We start from the raw sequence: 17,451 nt of genomic DNA, 5'->3' as shown, positions 1-17,451 counted from the left end.
GAAAATTTCTCTTTTAAGTGTCTTTTGCTCCCATTTCTACTTTCCACTTTTTCTTTTCTTATACACACACTTCACGTCTTTCTATTTTCTACTATCTATTTTTCCTCTTTTTCTCTTCTCCAATTTTTATTTTTTTTCCCCCCTTCTTGTCTTTCTTATTTTCTTTTCAAAAACATAAAACTAGAGGTTGTACATAGAATGTATAATTACGTTATGACATAGTTGGCACCTAAAATTAGGTCCCACTGTATTGTTTTGTATTGTACTAACTTCTAATAAAATAAACAAAACAAAAAAACAGACCACTCAGCTAATATTTCTTCTTTTTAAAATTATTTTAAGGTATTTCTTAAATTTTAAAGTGCAATATTCTCCCAGTGCAATGTTCTATCTAGGTGTGATAAATATAATTTATCTACCATTTCAAGCAGTTAAATAACATATTGGATGTGTTTTTATCTTGTTTTAACTTGTTTTGGTTGCACTGATCAGGAGTAGCTCTCCTAATTTTGTTGTATATCTGAGTAAAATGACAATAAAGGCTTTATTATTATTATTATTATTATTATTATTATGTTCTCTATCTCCTTCCTCTACTCCGTTTTGTCATTGTTTGTGATCTGACCCACCACAGTGATGCCACCTGCAAACTGGTAGATGAAGTTAGAATCGTATTTGGCCCCACAGTTGTGAGTGTAAAGAAATTATAGTAAGGGACTGAGTTCATTCTTGTGAGGTTAGGGCGTAACCCTTATTATTGTGCAAATAATTGATGTAAATGCTCTGACAGCTGACATAAAATTCAATGGGCTGAGTGGCCTCATATCATAGCTACCAGAAGTTGCCTTCCTATTTACTCCTTAATAACACTGATAGTCTCAACTACTCCTGCATAAGATGGGCAAATGTTACATGAATGAATTTTTTTTAATATCAAGATCCGTTGGTATTTTATATTGATAAACTTAGTCTCTGTCCATTTAGTACATTTAATTTTTTTGTGCTGCAATGTTTAGCACCCTTCACCTGCTCAGCTGCAGATGTTGACTGCTTACTTGTATAAGCTCTTAGACTTCTTAATGCTGTCCAGAAATTCAGAAAGTTATCATACAGTGACATGTAATGATGTGATGTAGGGAAGGCATGACCTTAGCTGATGCGCCTTTTGTTTTCGCTTGATGCCTTAACATACACTGTATCAAGGTTATTTGACGGCAATCTGGAGCAGGAATACTAATTGATTTTTCGGTCCTCATTTGAGAATACTAAGTCCAATTATGTCACTTCTGCCATGCGTCAGTTATGATCAACTGGAAAAGCGTGATCTTGAAATGGAGCTGGCATGTTCCACTTCGCTGGCTCAACAACAGGATCGGTATTAAGTTGCGTTTCTTTTGTTGCTCCTAAAAGCTTTAACATTTTATGTGTATGTAAATGTTCCAATCTAACTGCCTTTGGATCAACCCTGTTATGTTTTCGGCAAGATGAGAAAAGTGGGATGGGGTTCGAACCACTGCAGAAGCTCACAATGCCATATACATCAGAATTACCAATTAATATTCATTTAGATTTCTAAAAGCTGGAAGCATTTAAATGAAAAAGTCAGGGACATTGAGGGTTGTCCTTTGTAGAGTCCTATTGTTACTGCTAATGTACAATGCAAGCAGTCTCCTATGCAAGCAAGTCTGCACTCTTGAATTAAAGTATTGCAGTGTGCACTAACTAATGTGGCAAAGTCAGAAAAGACGAGCAGTGTGAATCTTTTAAAAGTGAATTGTACGCTTGTGACATGCTTGTTGCTCAACCAAAGCTTTGGTGCTCAGATTTAAAATAATAGTTTAATAATAGAATATGGTTGACCTTATTGAAGTTTATTGAATACATTTATTGGCCAAGTATTCACATACAAGGAATTTGCCTTGGTGCTCCACCGGCAAGTGACAACATGACATACAGTGACGGTTAGGAATGACACATAAAACATTAAACATTAATAATAAAACATTATCGATTACTGTATCATAGAGAAAGCATTTACCTCAACTTTAGTATGAGTACTGCTTTATATAGATTGAGCTTCGGAGGTCTTGTCTTTCATTACTCCCTGGTGTACATCAAGTTATGAGTGTGCTATGGAAGTTATTTGCTATAGAGAATTGGCACATATACTTCAGGGATTGGGGTTGAATTGTTTTAGAAGAAGGTGCATTTCTTATTCTGGCCAATTATGATAACTATTATCATAAGACAGACAGAGTGCTTGAGACTTAGGAAGGAACACTCCATTTTTCGCAGCAGAGAATTTGGTCCAGTGATGATTTTGTGATCCAAACCAAGGAATACTGGTGTGCGTTTCCAAATTATCCCTATTCCTAGAAATAGCTGCCTAAAAAATTTTCATTTTACACACAGATAAAAACGTGGCTACAAACTTTGTGCTGAAGAGGAACTATTCTGAGTCTACTGGTAAGATATACTGTGTGTCTGATGTACAGTGTAAAACATAGAAGAGCTTCTCAATCAATTTATTCTTGGCTGCAGGAATGCAGCAGGTGCATCGCTTAATAATTGGGCTTTTGAATGTGAAGAATATATTGCCTTTTGAACAAAAGTCTCAAGTCCCCTTGTCCTTTTTATCCACTATTTCATCCTAATTAACTGTCTCTTTGATTTTGTAACTTGTGTGCTCTCATCGTTCCGTATATTTCATTCTATTCTTGCTGATCTTCTATTTTTCTTAAGTGGTGCCCAGTTTACACTGGAAGCTTTATTTCAGTGCAAACTGTGCCAACAATATTTAAAATGTGTAAAGGTCATCAGACCGCAGTTGTGGTGCAGCAATTGGCGTTCCTGTTACAATGCTGCCAGTGTCAATGGCTTTTCATTGCACTGCTGAAAGACCTGTAGGATTGGCCAATGATGTCTCTTGGATACGAATTTGCATCATGATACAGGCACATAATGCAAATTTAGTTTCCTGGACTCTTCTGTGCTTATGCATGTCGTTTGTATTGTGAGTCGCACTGCTGTGATCTGACCATGAAATGATTCTGCTTTATGCCGGAAAAAATGGTTCAATTTAATGAATAAATGCAACTTCAGTTATGGGCAATGCTTCATGCTGTGAGTCAATCGTAAATTATTTGATAATATTTAGAAATTACTTGCTCGTATTTGGTATATTTTGGACGTTGTTATATAGCATAATTCAGCAAGCACCAGTTTCATTTCAGTTTAATAAAAATAAACAAGTGCCCTGAGTTTGAGCAAAATTTTAAAAGCATTTTAAGCAGAAACATAAAGATCATACTTTGTTTCCAACCCAAAATGCCAATGATGGCATTTCCTTTGAGATAAATTCTGAAGTGTCTGGCTGAGGGAAGTCTGTCTATGTGCAAGTACCAGTTAGTTGCTTTTGAAATGTATGTACAGACAACCTTATACACCTGTAAACCCATTTTCATCAATATTTTAAAGGCAATTTTTAAAAAAAAGGTTATTTTCTGTATCTGCATTGTACGGATCTGAAATTTGTGGAATGTCTTCCAAAACTGCTGATTTTCACATTGGGATCATGGGTATATTTTCAATAAAATGCAATTTCATGTTGCACAAGTTTTGTACAGCTTTATTTGTGTAAGCTGAATTTTATGGTTGGTGCTGCATTTTTACTTTCGATATTTCATTCTAATAGTTTCTTGTTTTCAAGCTGATACTGTTCTGTGCTCTGGGTGGTATTTCTGTTGCATATCCTAAATGAAATTACTGTTGTTATTTTTGTCACCATCCTATTAAAACCCTAAAACTACACCAGATTGTAAATAATTCACCTGCTGTTACACAATTCACAACTACAGCATAACTCAAGGGAAATGTGAATTGTAAACACCTGTTAGCCATAATATAGTTAGTTAGGAATTGTCATCCTTCTGCAGTGAGCTTTCTGCTTTCATCTAATAATTACTTCTATGCTGTGCCATTCTGGATTATAGCCGCTTGCTAAATTAAGAACAGGCCTTTCAACCCCAATAGTCCAATCATCAGTGAAATTAGATTATGGTTATTTTGTGCCTCGATTCATGGTTCTCCATCCTGGATTGATCTTTATTTGATGAGATTGTTGATCACAATCTTGGAAATTTCAATTGACACCATATCCACAGCTTTTGACAGAAGACAATTCTAATCTTCTGCTTTTGTGTGATTTTTACTACAGACTATGGGCCCTGCTCTTTTTGCACTGAAGAAATTGGAATCACATGGATGATTCTGGGTACAGAGGAATCATCTTAGGAAAGGTTGAATGGGTGATGTCTGGAATTATTGGTGTTCAGAAGAATGAGATGAGCTTATTGAATTATGAGATTCTAAGGAAGACACCGACAGGGTAAATGCCAGGAGAATAATTTTCCTTGTAGGAGACACAAGAGCCAGAGGGCAGAGTTCCAGAATTAAGGGGGTGCCCATCTTGAGGCTGAGATGAGGAAGAGTATGTTCACTTTTTGTTGAGTCTATTCATAATGCCTTATCCCAGAATGTGCTTTTGACTGAATACTTGAATATAAAGCTCGGGTAGATAGCTTTAAATTAACATGGGAATGAAAGATCATGGGGAAAAGTTTGAAAGCCAAGTTGAGGAAAGTAGGATTAGATGGTGGGCCAAAATCAATAAACCAAATGGCCTGCTCCCTGTGGTTTTTAGGAATCAAATGAACACTATCTTAACCTGATCGTTTTTTGTTTAAAAATAAAGGATTTAGTTATTTTCCTTGCAGATGTTAACAACCATAGATGAGGCACAAAGGTGCCGCATGAAGCATTAGGACCTGTCCTATAACTGATCCTTTAAAATTACTGGTGACATTATTGACAAGTAATTAAATATTATTGACGCCCTATTGAAATACATCTATATAAGTAACTGATTTAGTTTTGTGGTTTACGTCTTTAGAAAATGTCTGATCAGACATCTCTCTGTAGGATTGTTAACACATCCTGCATCTAACTGATTTGCATACAGGCCATCTGGGTCTAAGGAGAGAGATCTCATTAAAATGTTATTTCACTCTGACGATAAAAGTACTATTTATGAATTTGTATGAATATTATATTCCCTAGTATTGATTTACTTTGGATATTTTATAAAACATTCAGTTACCTGCATGCAAGTTATATTGCCAATGTGAGTTTTATTAATGAAATGAAACCAGTATGATAGAATCTTTATTGGGCATAACAGCTGAGCAGATAGTGAAAACTGGTATATTTTTAATTTGCTTACATAATCTTTGTTCAGGGTTCAGATGATTAATACAGATTACATATTTTACTGCACCTGAGCTTCGATGATTAAGAATAAAAAACACAGCAGTTTCATTTATTCTGGAGTCACTAGTTTTAGCTTTAGTATTTGGGGAGACCATTTGGACCCTTGCACTGTTTTGCTGTTTATTTTGAGAATTCTAATTCTTTTTAGCCAAATTTTCTCCAGGTTTTAACAAATATTTTTATTTTATAACAATGTAAATTGACTAAATATCCAGTTATTTGGACGCAAAGTACTGGAGTAACTCAGCGGGACAGGAGGCATCTCTGGAGAGAAGGAATGGGTGTTGTTTCGTGTCGAGACCCTTCATCAGAGAGGAGGGGCAGGATGAATCCTTGCAGATAATAGGTTGATACAGGAGAGGGAGAGGGGGGAATTCATAACCGGATGATTGGACAAAGTCCAGAGATGAAAAGACAGAGTATGAGAGAAAAGGATGAAAGAGTTGCCAATTGGAAGCTAAAAGAAGGAATGTCGGTGGGAGGGATAGGGGGGAAGTAGGTGGGAGTCGACAGGGGGGGGGGGCGTCTGGGGGAAGAAGAGAAGGTGGGGTTTGTAGATACTAAAATTGGAGAAATCAATATTCATGCCACCATTGTGCTGTAAGCTGCCCAAATGCAATATGAGGTGCTGTTTCTCCAGTTTGTGCCCGACTTCAGTCGAAAGAGACTGAGGACTGAAAGGTCATTATGGAAATGGGAAGTGGACTTGCAATGGTTAGCAACCGGGAGATCCAATAGGCATTGGCAGATTGAATGCAGGTGTTCTGTGAAACAGCCGTGGAGTCTACATTCGTTTTGCTAATGCACAGGAGGCCGCATCGGAACACCAGAACAATAGTACCTCATCTACTTCGTCTGGTGTTCCTTGTGTCTTTTTATGTCTAGCCTTTATCCAACTATCCCCCTTCCCCCTCACCTGCCCCTCTTCTCTTCCAGCTTTCTCTCGCCCTACCCCACTTACAATCAGCCTGAAGAAAGGTCCCAACCCAAAATGTTACCTATCCGTGTTTTCCAGAGGTGCTGCCTGACTACCTGAGTTACTCCTGCTCTCTGTCTTTTTGTAAACCAGCATCTGCAGTTCCTTGTTTCTCCAGTTATTTGGAGGTGAGGACTCAAGATTCTTGGTACGTTTTGTGTGGAAGTGCTGTCTGATAATCTTAAATTGTGTACCTCCCATTTTAGAAGTTATATTCCTTGTACTTATTTTGCCACAGGCAGAAGGAGTGCACCCTTTTCTCAAAAAACCCTGTCTTACCCACTAAAACTGATTGTGATGTGGTCCTGATGCAAGGTGTCAACCCGAAATATTGACTTGCTTCCACAGATGCTGCTTGACCTACTGAGTTTTTCCAACGTTGCTTATTGTTCCAGATTCTAGCATCTGCCCCTTCCAATTATGTTATCTACCTGCCCCCTTTCATTATGTTAATTTATGTTCCTTTATGATTCTCCTTTCTACTTTAGTGTGCCTCCAAATTAGATCTTATCTGTAAATATAGATATTAATTTGTCATTCTCCTTCAGTCAAAGGACATTGCCCTTCTGTCTCTGACTTAACTTATACCTTCGTTTTCGGTATGTTCCAATTCAAAATATACCATAATAAAGAATTAAAATAAATGAGCAAGCATAAAATTCTCCAGAATATTGACTTACTAATATGCTGCTTTAAAATTCTGTTAATTTTTTTTCTTCTTTCCCCTCTTTTTCCATCTTCTAGTGTCCTCATGCATAACCACTTACAAGAAGACTCCTCCACCAGTTCCACCGCGAACCACATCTAAACCATTTATTTCAGTTACAGTCCAGAGCAGTACAGAATCAGCACAAGACACATACCTTGACAATCAGGACCAGAAGAGTGACATCAACAGTCAATCTGGTCTCAGCAATTCTTCGGACAGCTTGGATAGTGCCAGAGCTCTGAACAGTACTAAGACAGGAAGTGTCAGCATACCACTCCGTGAACAGTCAGAGAGCCACCATCGAAATGCTACCGTGACAACTGACATAGGATCGCTCGTCAGTGAGGATCCAAAGTTGGAAACTCTCCCAAAGAGAAAGCTCTCTTCTATAGGAATACAGGTAATTTCTGAGAGATTAAAATTGTAGCACTGGATATTTTTATGAAAAATTAAGAATATCAATTTAAAGATGTCCACTTTGCAGCCAAGCCAGGGGAATAACTAATATTCAGAGGGTGGTGGGAAGAATGGTAGTTGAGGCAGATGCTATAACAACATTTAAAATACATTTGGACAGGTACATAGAATGGAAAGATTTGGGGGAATATGAGGCAAACGCAGGCAGGTGGGACTAGTGTAGATGAGGCATCTTAGTGGGCATGAGAAAGTCGGGCTGAAGGGTCTGTTTCCGTGCTGTATGACACTGTGGCAGAAAGAGAGCGGCACGAGTGGCATGTATCAAACCACAAGTTCCTCAGTCCTCATGTCTATCTCCAAAATAAAAACAGGAGACATGCTCATGCGCACCTTGGCCATTTTCTGTGGCTCCACAGAGTACTGTGGAGTTCTGGTCACCCCTTTACAGCAAAGATGTGAAGGCTGTGGAGAGGGTGCAGAGAAGACATGGACACCATTCATTGATTTATTACAAGGATAGTATGGTACGACACAACTTTGGATTTAAATCTAATTACGGGTTGGGTGAGGTGGGTGGGGAGGGATGTGAGGCAGGTATATCACCACTTTTTCTCTTTCTTGCTTTTTCTCCTTTCTTTTCTTCCAACTATAGCTAAAAGTTAAAATTGAAACTGTACAATAACTGTATTTTATATGCCATTGGTTCTATTTTTGTACATTTGCTTCTAATAAATAAAAATATTTATAAATAAATTATGAGAGGCATTGATCAGGTAGATAGGACCTTTCCCCAGGGTCCAACCCAAGAGGGCAGAGCTAGGTGGTGAGAGGGGGAAAGTTTAATGGGGATTTGCAGGGCAAGTTTTTAAGGGAGTGGTGGGGGCCTGAAACACACTGCCTTGGGTGGTGGTGGAGGCAGATACAATAGCGATGTTTAAGAGGCTTTTGGATAGGCACATGGAAGTGCAGGGAATAGAGGGATATGGATCTTGTAGAGGCAGATAAGATCAGTTTAATTTGGCATCATATTTAGCACTAGCATTATGGGCCTAAGGGCCCGTTCCTGTGCTGTACTAGATCATGTTCATTTCCCCACTACGTTGTAAGTATTCTTATAGCTACAACTACATTATAATTATCCAATCATAATCTTCCAATAAGCTTCTATTGAAGACAGATGTTGTAAATCTGATATGAAAAAAGGAAAACGCTGGAAACACTCAATAGATCAGGCAATATCTAGGGACTGGGAACAAAATTAATATTTCAAGTAAAAGATAAAAGGTTATAAAATCTTCGGAGGTACACACAATTGCTGGGGAAACTCAGTTGGACAAATGGTCTTCAGCCTAATGCATGTTTAGAAACATAGAAACATAGAAAATAGATGCAGGAGTAGGCCATTCGGCCCATCGAGCCTGCACCGCCATTCAATATGATCATGGCTGATCATCCAACTCAATACCTGTACCTGCCTTCTCTCTATACCCCCTGATCCCTTTAGCCACAAGGGCCACATCTAACTCCCTCTTAAATATAGCCAATGAACTGGCCTCAACTAACTTCTGTGGCAGAGAGTTCCAGAGATTTACCACTCTCTGTGTGAAAAATGTGTGAAAAACGCCCTTAGGCCCATAATGCTAGTGCTAAATATGATGCCAAATTAAACTGATCTTATCTGCCTCTACAAGATCCATATCCCTCTATTCCCTGCACTTCCATGTGCCTATCCAAAAGCCTCTTAAACATCGCTATTGTATCTGCCTCCAGCACCACCCAAGGCAGTTTCTCCTGTCTGCCCTGTGTTTGTTGTCTGTCAGCAGTGTTCATAGTTAATAATTCCGTTTTTAATTGAAAATTCTGCTGTGAAGGGTATACTCAGTAAAAAAAATTACAACAATGATATTTATCTACAAAAATGTAAACAAAAAATAGAGATTTGTCCTTTTCAATTATTGATACATTTGCTTCTGCTGATAAGTAGAGTTTATTGTCAGTAGTAAATTAGTGGAGATGCCTTTAGAAGTTTTTTTACTACCTCTGTAATACATTCTGTTGTACTTGAATTTTTGTTGTACTTGATTTTTGCCTCCACCACAGTGAGGAGGTGCTTGGAGGACTCACTGTGGTGGTGTTAATTTGTGTTTATCGTTGTTATTATTGTATGATTGTATGTATGACTGCAGGCACGAAATTTCGTTCAGACCATAAGGTCTGAATGACAATAAAGGCATTCAATTCAATCAATTTAATTCAAAAATCTGTTGGTGATTTACTATGGTGTATTTAAATTAAAACAAAATTACATTGTTTGAATACTTGGAGCATAATTGTAGGAAAAGTGGAACAAATGTTGACTATTTTTCATCAGTCACATGTACCAATTTCTTGCATTTTAGGTTGACTGTTCCCCAAACTTAATTAAGGAGCAGGATTCTCATCTGATCAACAAATTCCAGTCAATTGGAATCCAAGTGGAAGACGAGTGGCAGTGAGTGAAAATGGTTCCGTTAATGAATCAGTTTAAAACAAATCTCCACTGCTTGTGTACCTTCCACTTCTCTTGCTGATGACCAATTGTCCCTCGACCCCTGCTTGCAGCGTGCAGCAGTCTGGAAATATTCTGTGCAGACTTCATTAAGATTGCATTTTTCCCTTTCTATTTCTGGTATTTTAACATTGTTTTATAGGGTTATCCCTTGTATCATGATTGTAATAGGACTGAAAGTTTAAGGTTATAGTTAATAAATTTTCATTACCTTGTTACATTACACAGTAAATGTATAAAAATTACATATTTTCAGAAGTTATTTACACTTGCTGTTATATTCCTGACGGTGTTGCATACCTTCTGTGAAAACTGTGGAACATTTAAGTTTGTCTCTGTAATTCCCCTTTGGCTTTTTTCATTTTATTTTACCACAGCAAAAAAGTCTGATCGACCTGGTGTCAGCTGTTGCAGTGCTCCCATCAATCCCATTCCCTCACTTATTTCATTGTATCCTATTTGTCACCTACTTCTGATTCTTCTACCACCTACCCACAGTGGGAATAGTAACGCAGCCATTTATCCTATCAATCAACAAATCTTTAAACTGGACAAAATCCTGAGCACTCAGGGAAAAGCAAAGCAGTGTACAAATTTCACAAAGACCACCCTAGTTTAAGAATGAACTAAACTCAACAATGCTGACTGCTGTGCCACCAAGCCACTTTGCAGGTGTCAGGTAAAACAAGAAAATTGAAAGATAACGCCAGGAGTGGGCAAATGCATGGCAGATGCAGTATAATGTGGATAAATGTGAGGTTATCCACTTTGGTGGCAAAAACAGGAAAGTAGACTATTACCTGAATGGTGGCCGATTAGGAAAAGGGGAGATGCAACGAGACCTGGGTGTCATGGTGCACCAGTCATTGAAAGTAGGCATGCAGGTGCAGCAGGCAGTGAAGAAAGCGAATGGTATGTTAGCATTCATAGCAAAAGGATTTGAGTATGGGAGCAGGGAGGTTCTACTGCAGTTGGCTTGGTTGTCTTGTACGGGGTCTTGGTGAGACCACACCTGGAGTATTACGTACAGTTTTGGTCTCCTAATCTGAGGAAGGACATTCTTGCCATAGAGGGAGTACAGAGAAGGTTCGCCAGACTGATTCCTGGGATGTCAGGACTTTCATATGAAGAAAGATTGGATAGACTTGGCTTGTACTCGCTAGAATTTAGAAGATTGAGGGGGGATCTTATAGAAACTTACAAAATTCTTAAGGGGTTGGACAGGCTAGATGCAGGAAGATTGTTCCCGATGTTGGGGAAGTCCAGAACAAGGGGTCACTGTTTAAGGATAAAGGGGAAATCTTTTAGGACTGAGATGAGAAAAACATTTTTTACACAGAGTGGTGAATCTCTGGAATTCTCTGCCACAGAATGTAGTTGAGGCCAGTTAATTGGCTATATTTAAGAGGGAGTTAGATGTGGCCCTTGTGGCTAAAGGGATCAGGGGGTATGGAGAGAAACCAGGTACAGGATACTGAGCTGGATGATCAGCCATGATCATATTGAATGGCGGTGCAGGCTCGAAGGGACAAATAGCCTACTCCTGCACCTATTTTCTATGTTTCTATGAATTGATGACATTAAATGGTCTGGAAAGGAAAGAACTTTAAAGTTTCTAGTCTTATTCTCTCATAACTTCAAAACAAATTAGTTGACTGAAACTAAATTTTGGGCAGGATGTGGTACTATATAATACCCTGCCAGCGTTTGTGGTCTAAAATTCAGCACATGACAAGCAAAACGTCCTAGTTTGTTGATAATTGTTTTTTTTAAATTTTGTTTTCATTAGATCAGTGAGTTATTGCTGCTATCCATATCTATCAACCTGAAGACTGGGAAGGGGAATAACTTTCTCAGCACCAGTAATTTCATAGTCAGAGTTGTACAGCATGGAAGTGGGGCCCTTTGGTCCTGGTCAACTAAGATGTCTGTCTGAGCTGGTCCCATTTCCCTGTAAACGTTTCCCATCCATGTACCTATCAAAACTATTTTAAATATTGTAATTATATTTGCCAGTGGCAACCTATTCCATATATTCACCACCCTCTTGTGTAAAGAAAGTCACCCCTCGGATCCCCTTAATGATTCTCCTTTTATCTTAATTCTTTGCCCTCTAGTTTTAGATTCCTCTACCCTGGAAAAAGACTTTGATCTTACTACCTTCATGATTTTATATACCTCCATAAGGTCGTTCCTCAGCCTCCTTGACTAAAACCAGGAGGCAGAGATTTTAAAGAGACCAGTAGAAAGATTAGAGGGGAGTTATATACATATCTACATGATAGCGGTAAGCAAGGTATGATTGATTTGGCTTGCCCATGCTAGTAGTGCCCAGAGCGACCAATGTTGATTTGTCAGGTGAGCAGCAGTCAGGTGAGCAGCTTGACCTCTTTCCTCTCTTTCAACACCCCTCCCCCAAACAAAACCTTAAAATCAGGCACTGGCTGTATTCGAGCAAATATCTGATGACATTCCATGAGAGTATGACTGTAATGATGCTACTGAGGAGGGTGGTAGTGTTCCCCATCACCACATTTAAAAGGTAGTTGGATGTGTACTTGAAGATTCATGGCCTGCAGGGAAGTTGGGAGAAAGCTGGGTACCACTTCTTCAATCAGCATGGACATGATCAGCCAAATAGCACCTTGTTGTGATTTTGTGATTTTCTTTCGGCACCTTTCGATTATTTTGGCCGTTAAAGAAAATACTAATTCAGACCTCTGTATAGTTCTGATTGTATATTTTAGTGTTTATGATGTGCAAGGACTCTGATTTGGTATATCTTTTGGTGGTATTTCATGGTGATCAAATCATCCACTTGCAATCCAGCTTGTACCAGCTAAGTTGGAGTGGCTAAGTAATTCTAAACTTTTGTCTCCTTATAACAGTTTAAGTCGCTCCAGCACCATGATGTCAAAACAAGAAACTGACTCTGATACACAGGAATGTAGTAATGCTACTGCTGGATCCCAGGACATAAGCAATCAATTTTCTGATTCAAACCAGCATCATCATATCTCGAACAGTGAACCTTCTGTACGACAGCATGCGAAAAGCTCGCAGATAAAGAATAAAGCTTTTGCTTACAGTGATAACTTAGACCCAGCTCTAGATCCATCCTCTTTACCACCACCAGAACCATGGTTAGAATCTACTACCAATCTTCCTGTCGAACCAGTGCATGCTTCTTCCTGTTGTCGGGATGGCTACTGGTTCTTGAAACTGTTACAAGCAGAAAAAGAAAGAATGGAAGGATGGTGTCATCAAATGGAGAAAGAAACCAAAGAAAATAATCTTTCTGAAGAAGGTACAATAATAAGAAAATAATATTTTAATTCACTGCAGGTTCTTGATTTGCTTTATGATGAAGTAAAAATGGAAATATAGATGACAAGCTTTATTTTTAAGCCATCTCATTGATTCTTTTGAGTTTTTGCCGATTTAATACCGTAAGGAGAGGAGAACGCGGTGTTTGACTGCGGATGTATTATCAGGAGCGCACAAAATCACATCGATAAAATCATGTTAAACTTGTTTTACAATTAGATCAAGCCAAGGCCACTTCGCAAATGGCACTTAAGAAATGTTTATTCTTGTGTATGCCTGGCCAAGGCCGGCACGGTGGCGCTGAGGAAGAGTTGCTGCCTAACAGCGCCAGAGACCCAGGTCCGATCCCGAATACGGGTACTATCTGTACAGAGTTTGTACGTTCTCCCCGTGACCGCATGGGTTTTATCCAAGATCTTCAGATTCCTCCCACACTCCAAAGACATACAAGTTTGTAGGTTAATTGGCCTGGTATGAATGTAAATTGTCCCTAGTGTGATAATGTGCAGGGGTCGCTGGTTGGTGTGGGCTCGGTGGGCTGAAGGTCTTGTTTCCGAGCTGTATCTCTGAACTAAACTAAAGTGCTTTCACTGCAAATTTCACTTAAACATTCCGACATTAGGGTTTAGAGAGTGAAATAAATTAGGCCATGTCTATAATCTTCTAAATTTGACAACTGTTATACCATTAAACTATACATACTCTGGTGAGTTACCATACTTAATGGCAGAGTCAAATATGAGGCAAATAAATATCCTACAAAAGACTCTATTTCATGTTTAATTTCCCCAGTGCACTTAGCCAGTCCTTTCTAATACATATCTATGTGACAGTGATAAGCAAGGTGTGATTGATTTGGCGTGACAGCACCAGTAGTGACCAAAGTGACCATTGTTGATCTGTCAGCTTGACAGCCTGATCTTTCCTCTCTTTGAACACCCCTCCCCAATCAAAAACCAAATGAGGCAAGATTGGAGCATATATATGATGATATTTTATGATAGTATGACCGTAAAAAGGAAACGGGTTGTTGAGTGATAATATATGTTTACAGAACTGTAACACTGTTATGGAACTGTATGCACTCTTGGAGAGTGGGAAATGTTCATCCTTGCTATTGGACTTGCCGTTGTGATTCCACTCAGTCTTTGTGACTGGATTTTCAAAATGGTCATTTAAATGCTTATTACAGATGTCACTTACGATAATAATACACCAATTGGTAAATCTACCTGAATATATTTGGCCTTTATTCGGTAGTGAAAGCAGCTGATTTTTTCATCATATTGATGTTAATTAATTGCACAAATAACCACCTAAAATAATTGTTATTAAATCTCATTGTTTTTCTGAAGATGTGCAAAATGTATTTTTTAAATTCTGGGTTTCAGTCTTATAAAAGTGAATATTACACTGACTTGGTAAAACAAAATTGGAGATGTAAGCCCTTTTCTTAAAATCTGTCTAGCTTGTCAATTAAAATATTTCAAACAACTTAGTTTTCTCACTGCATTCAGTATAAAAGTTTTTTTTTTTACCATTACTATGTACCGTCATTACAAGCTTGAAAAGATCCATAATCTTGATTAGCACATTAGGCTTTATCCCACATATAAATACTCTTCCTAGCAATTGATATCGGACAGTAATTTCAGAAAAATTAGATCTAGTTGGTCCTAATTATACACGCTAAGCAAATGTCCAGATTATGTTGATGTAGTACTGGCACTCTAACTTCAGTGCTGATGTTTTGTTATTTGCTTACTTTTATTCTATACCATTACATATTATTTGGTTCAGCTGACTTATAACTGTGCTCACTTTCTCTAGAAGGAAGCTGGATCAGTGTCTCCTCGACCCTTGGAGTAGGTGATGCCTTCAGGGTCTTGAGCGTAGGGCGCAGAACCTCTAGCTGGAGGAATGAAGAGTATCTCTGGAACTACTCTAGCTGTTTACATCCTCTTAACACGTTACAGGAAGATATTTAGTATTTTAATATATGTTTGAAAAGAACATGACAGGAGGCTATGTAGAATAGAAGGTAGGTAGAAAAACAGAACTTGGTAACTAGTCTTCAGATGTTGATGGGGAACAAGTAGGTTGCTTCAAGTTAGGGTGTAACATTAATTTTCATTCTTTCAGTCAGTTGTTAAATTTCTGTCTTGACTTTTATGTAGATTTTTTTGTAATCTCCTATGTCTGATTTAAAAAATATGTTATTGATAGGATTCGGACTGCAGTTTGCCCAATAATTAATAATTAAATTTTCTCAGTCCTAGGGAAAATTCGAAGTGCAGTGGGTAGTGCACAGCTTTTGATGTCTCAGAAATTGCAGCAGTTCCATGGTCTCTGTGAGCAGAATCTGGTATCTACATTTTACTTATTGTGAATAAGTTAATGATAATCATTGACATCTTTACTAAGGATGGACTGCTTAAATGGTCCGACATTTATAATATTTACTTTAGAATGTTATCAGCAATGGCATGTGCTCAACTTAATTGTGGTGGATGGTTCCTAATGTTTCAAGGAGATTTATATATTTTAAGTTAACTAAGATGTGAAAGATGAGTGACTTTCTCCTTAACGATACTCGGAATAGACATTGTAATTGCTACTCACTTATCAAATCTGTAGTTTGAGTTCATTTGATGGGGATTTTGTTCCCGACTGAATAAGAATCCATTCACAATTCCTGTCTGGCCATGAGCCTAATTTATTCCAACATGGCCACTTGCATGTATGTTTGGGTTGTCAGAAATGCCTGTGTTACAGACCTGAAACGTTATCTATCCTTATCCCTCCACAGATGCTGCCTGACCCACTGAGTTCCTTCAGCACTGCAGAAACAAGGAGCTGCAGTGTTGGTTTATAAAAGAGGACACAAAGTGCTGGAGTAACTCAGCTGATTAGGCCGCATCTCTGGAGAACATAGGTTGCGTTTCAGGTTGGGACCCTTCTTCAGACAAGTCTAAGATGGGAGAACTAGTTCTCCATCAAGAGCGCCTCCAGAAATGGTGTGTGTATTTCTGTGACCAAAGATAATCCAGCATTTTATTTTACTGGCACATATACACCAAGGCTGCCAACATTGGGTGAGAGTTGAGAGTGAGAAATTGCGAGGGAGCGTAGCGACCGATGGGGGGAGGGGGTGTTCCCCCTCCCATAGTAGGCTCTGGAGGCGGCACCAACTTACCCGGTCTGCTCCTGGCTCCGGGGGCCAGGGTTAAAACTCCATGGGGTGTGGACAGAGCGGGCGACGGAGGTGAGGATGGGAGGTGTGTGCTGTGCCTCAGGGGGGAAGGGGGAGGGGGGTTGGTGCTGGGACCACCGCCGCCGTGTCTCACCTATCACACCATCTGCATGGGAGAAACTAAACTACTTTTTTCCCCCCAAAATCATCCCGCAGGCCGGTAGTTTGATAGCCCTGCTTTAAACCAATCCCCTCTAGTGCTTGAATCACATATCCTGGGAAAAAGACTATGCATTCACCTGATATTCCCCTCATGGATTTTACTCACCTCTAAAACAATTTTTGCTTTATTTTGAACTTTCAGCACCCGCAGCTATTTGAGCATGAGAAATTTTGTGATCAGCGTGAGAGCATGAGAATTTTGTGAAATGCGTGAGTCTCACGCTCAATGCGTGAGAGTTGGCAGTCCTGCTAATAATGCAAACATTTTATGCAAGTTCCAATTGTTTGGACAAAAATCACTTATTGCTGCTTTATAACAGTTAAGTTACTTTAAGACCATTTCAGAAATGATGGCACTCCAACAAACAATCAACTAACAAATTAAAGCAAACTAAAAAGAAATAACATGTTCCCTTTCCTGACTCGACCTCATAAGTACTTTAACACTGTTAACAGAGCAAAGAGATATTAATCTCAAGAATCAAAATGGGGAAAGTGGGGGCAATTTTACGTAAATGGTCATTCTAAGCCCATTCAGATCTGCATAGAGTCATACAACATGTACGTGGCTGGCCCAATTTGTCCATAATGATCAAGTTGGCATTCTGCATGCCCAGGGACTGGCTGCCGTTCCCAGATTAGCTCGCGTCCCAGGGACTGGCTGCAGTTCTCAGGTCGGCTCACCTGCCCCGACCCTGCGAAAACAAATTGAAAAAAAACAATGGTTTTTC

General features: G+C 38.9%; 1 protein-coding gene across 4 annotated transcripts in view; it reads left to right on the top strand.

Moving 5' to 3' along the window:
* dlgap4 (DLG associated protein 4) overlaps positions 1 to 17,451 on the top strand; it is a 246,338-nt gene that overhangs the window by 222,240 nt on the left and 6,647 nt on the right. The window contains exons 2-6 of one of the 4 annotated variants that reach the window (XM_033041288.1): positions 2,413 to 2,466; positions 7,049 to 7,413; positions 9,830 to 9,921; positions 12,867 to 13,285; positions 15,579 to 15,670. In XM_033041288.1, coding sequence (XP_032897179.1) covers positions 12,886 to 13,285; positions 15,579 to 15,670 — 492 coding nt within the window. In that variant the 5' untranslated portion in view covers positions 2,413 to 2,466; positions 7,049 to 7,413; positions 9,830 to 9,921; positions 12,867 to 12,885. Of the gene's footprint in view, positions 1 to 2,412; positions 2,467 to 2,986; positions 3,124 to 7,048; positions 7,414 to 9,829; positions 9,922 to 12,866; positions 13,286 to 15,578; positions 15,671 to 17,451 lie in introns of those variants that run through there. The other 3 variants (XM_033041286.1, XM_033041285.1, XM_033041287.1) reach the window with 3 other exon arrangements.

The sequence above is a fragment of the Amblyraja radiata genome, chromosome 23 (genome assembly GCF_010909765.2).
Source record: "Amblyraja radiata isolate CabotCenter1 chromosome 23, sAmbRad1.1.pri, whole genome shotgun sequence".
Lineage (NCBI taxonomy): Eukaryota > Metazoa > Chordata > Chondrichthyes > Rajiformes > Rajidae > Amblyraja > Amblyraja radiata.
This window is presented reverse-complemented; position numbering and strand designations above follow the sequence as displayed.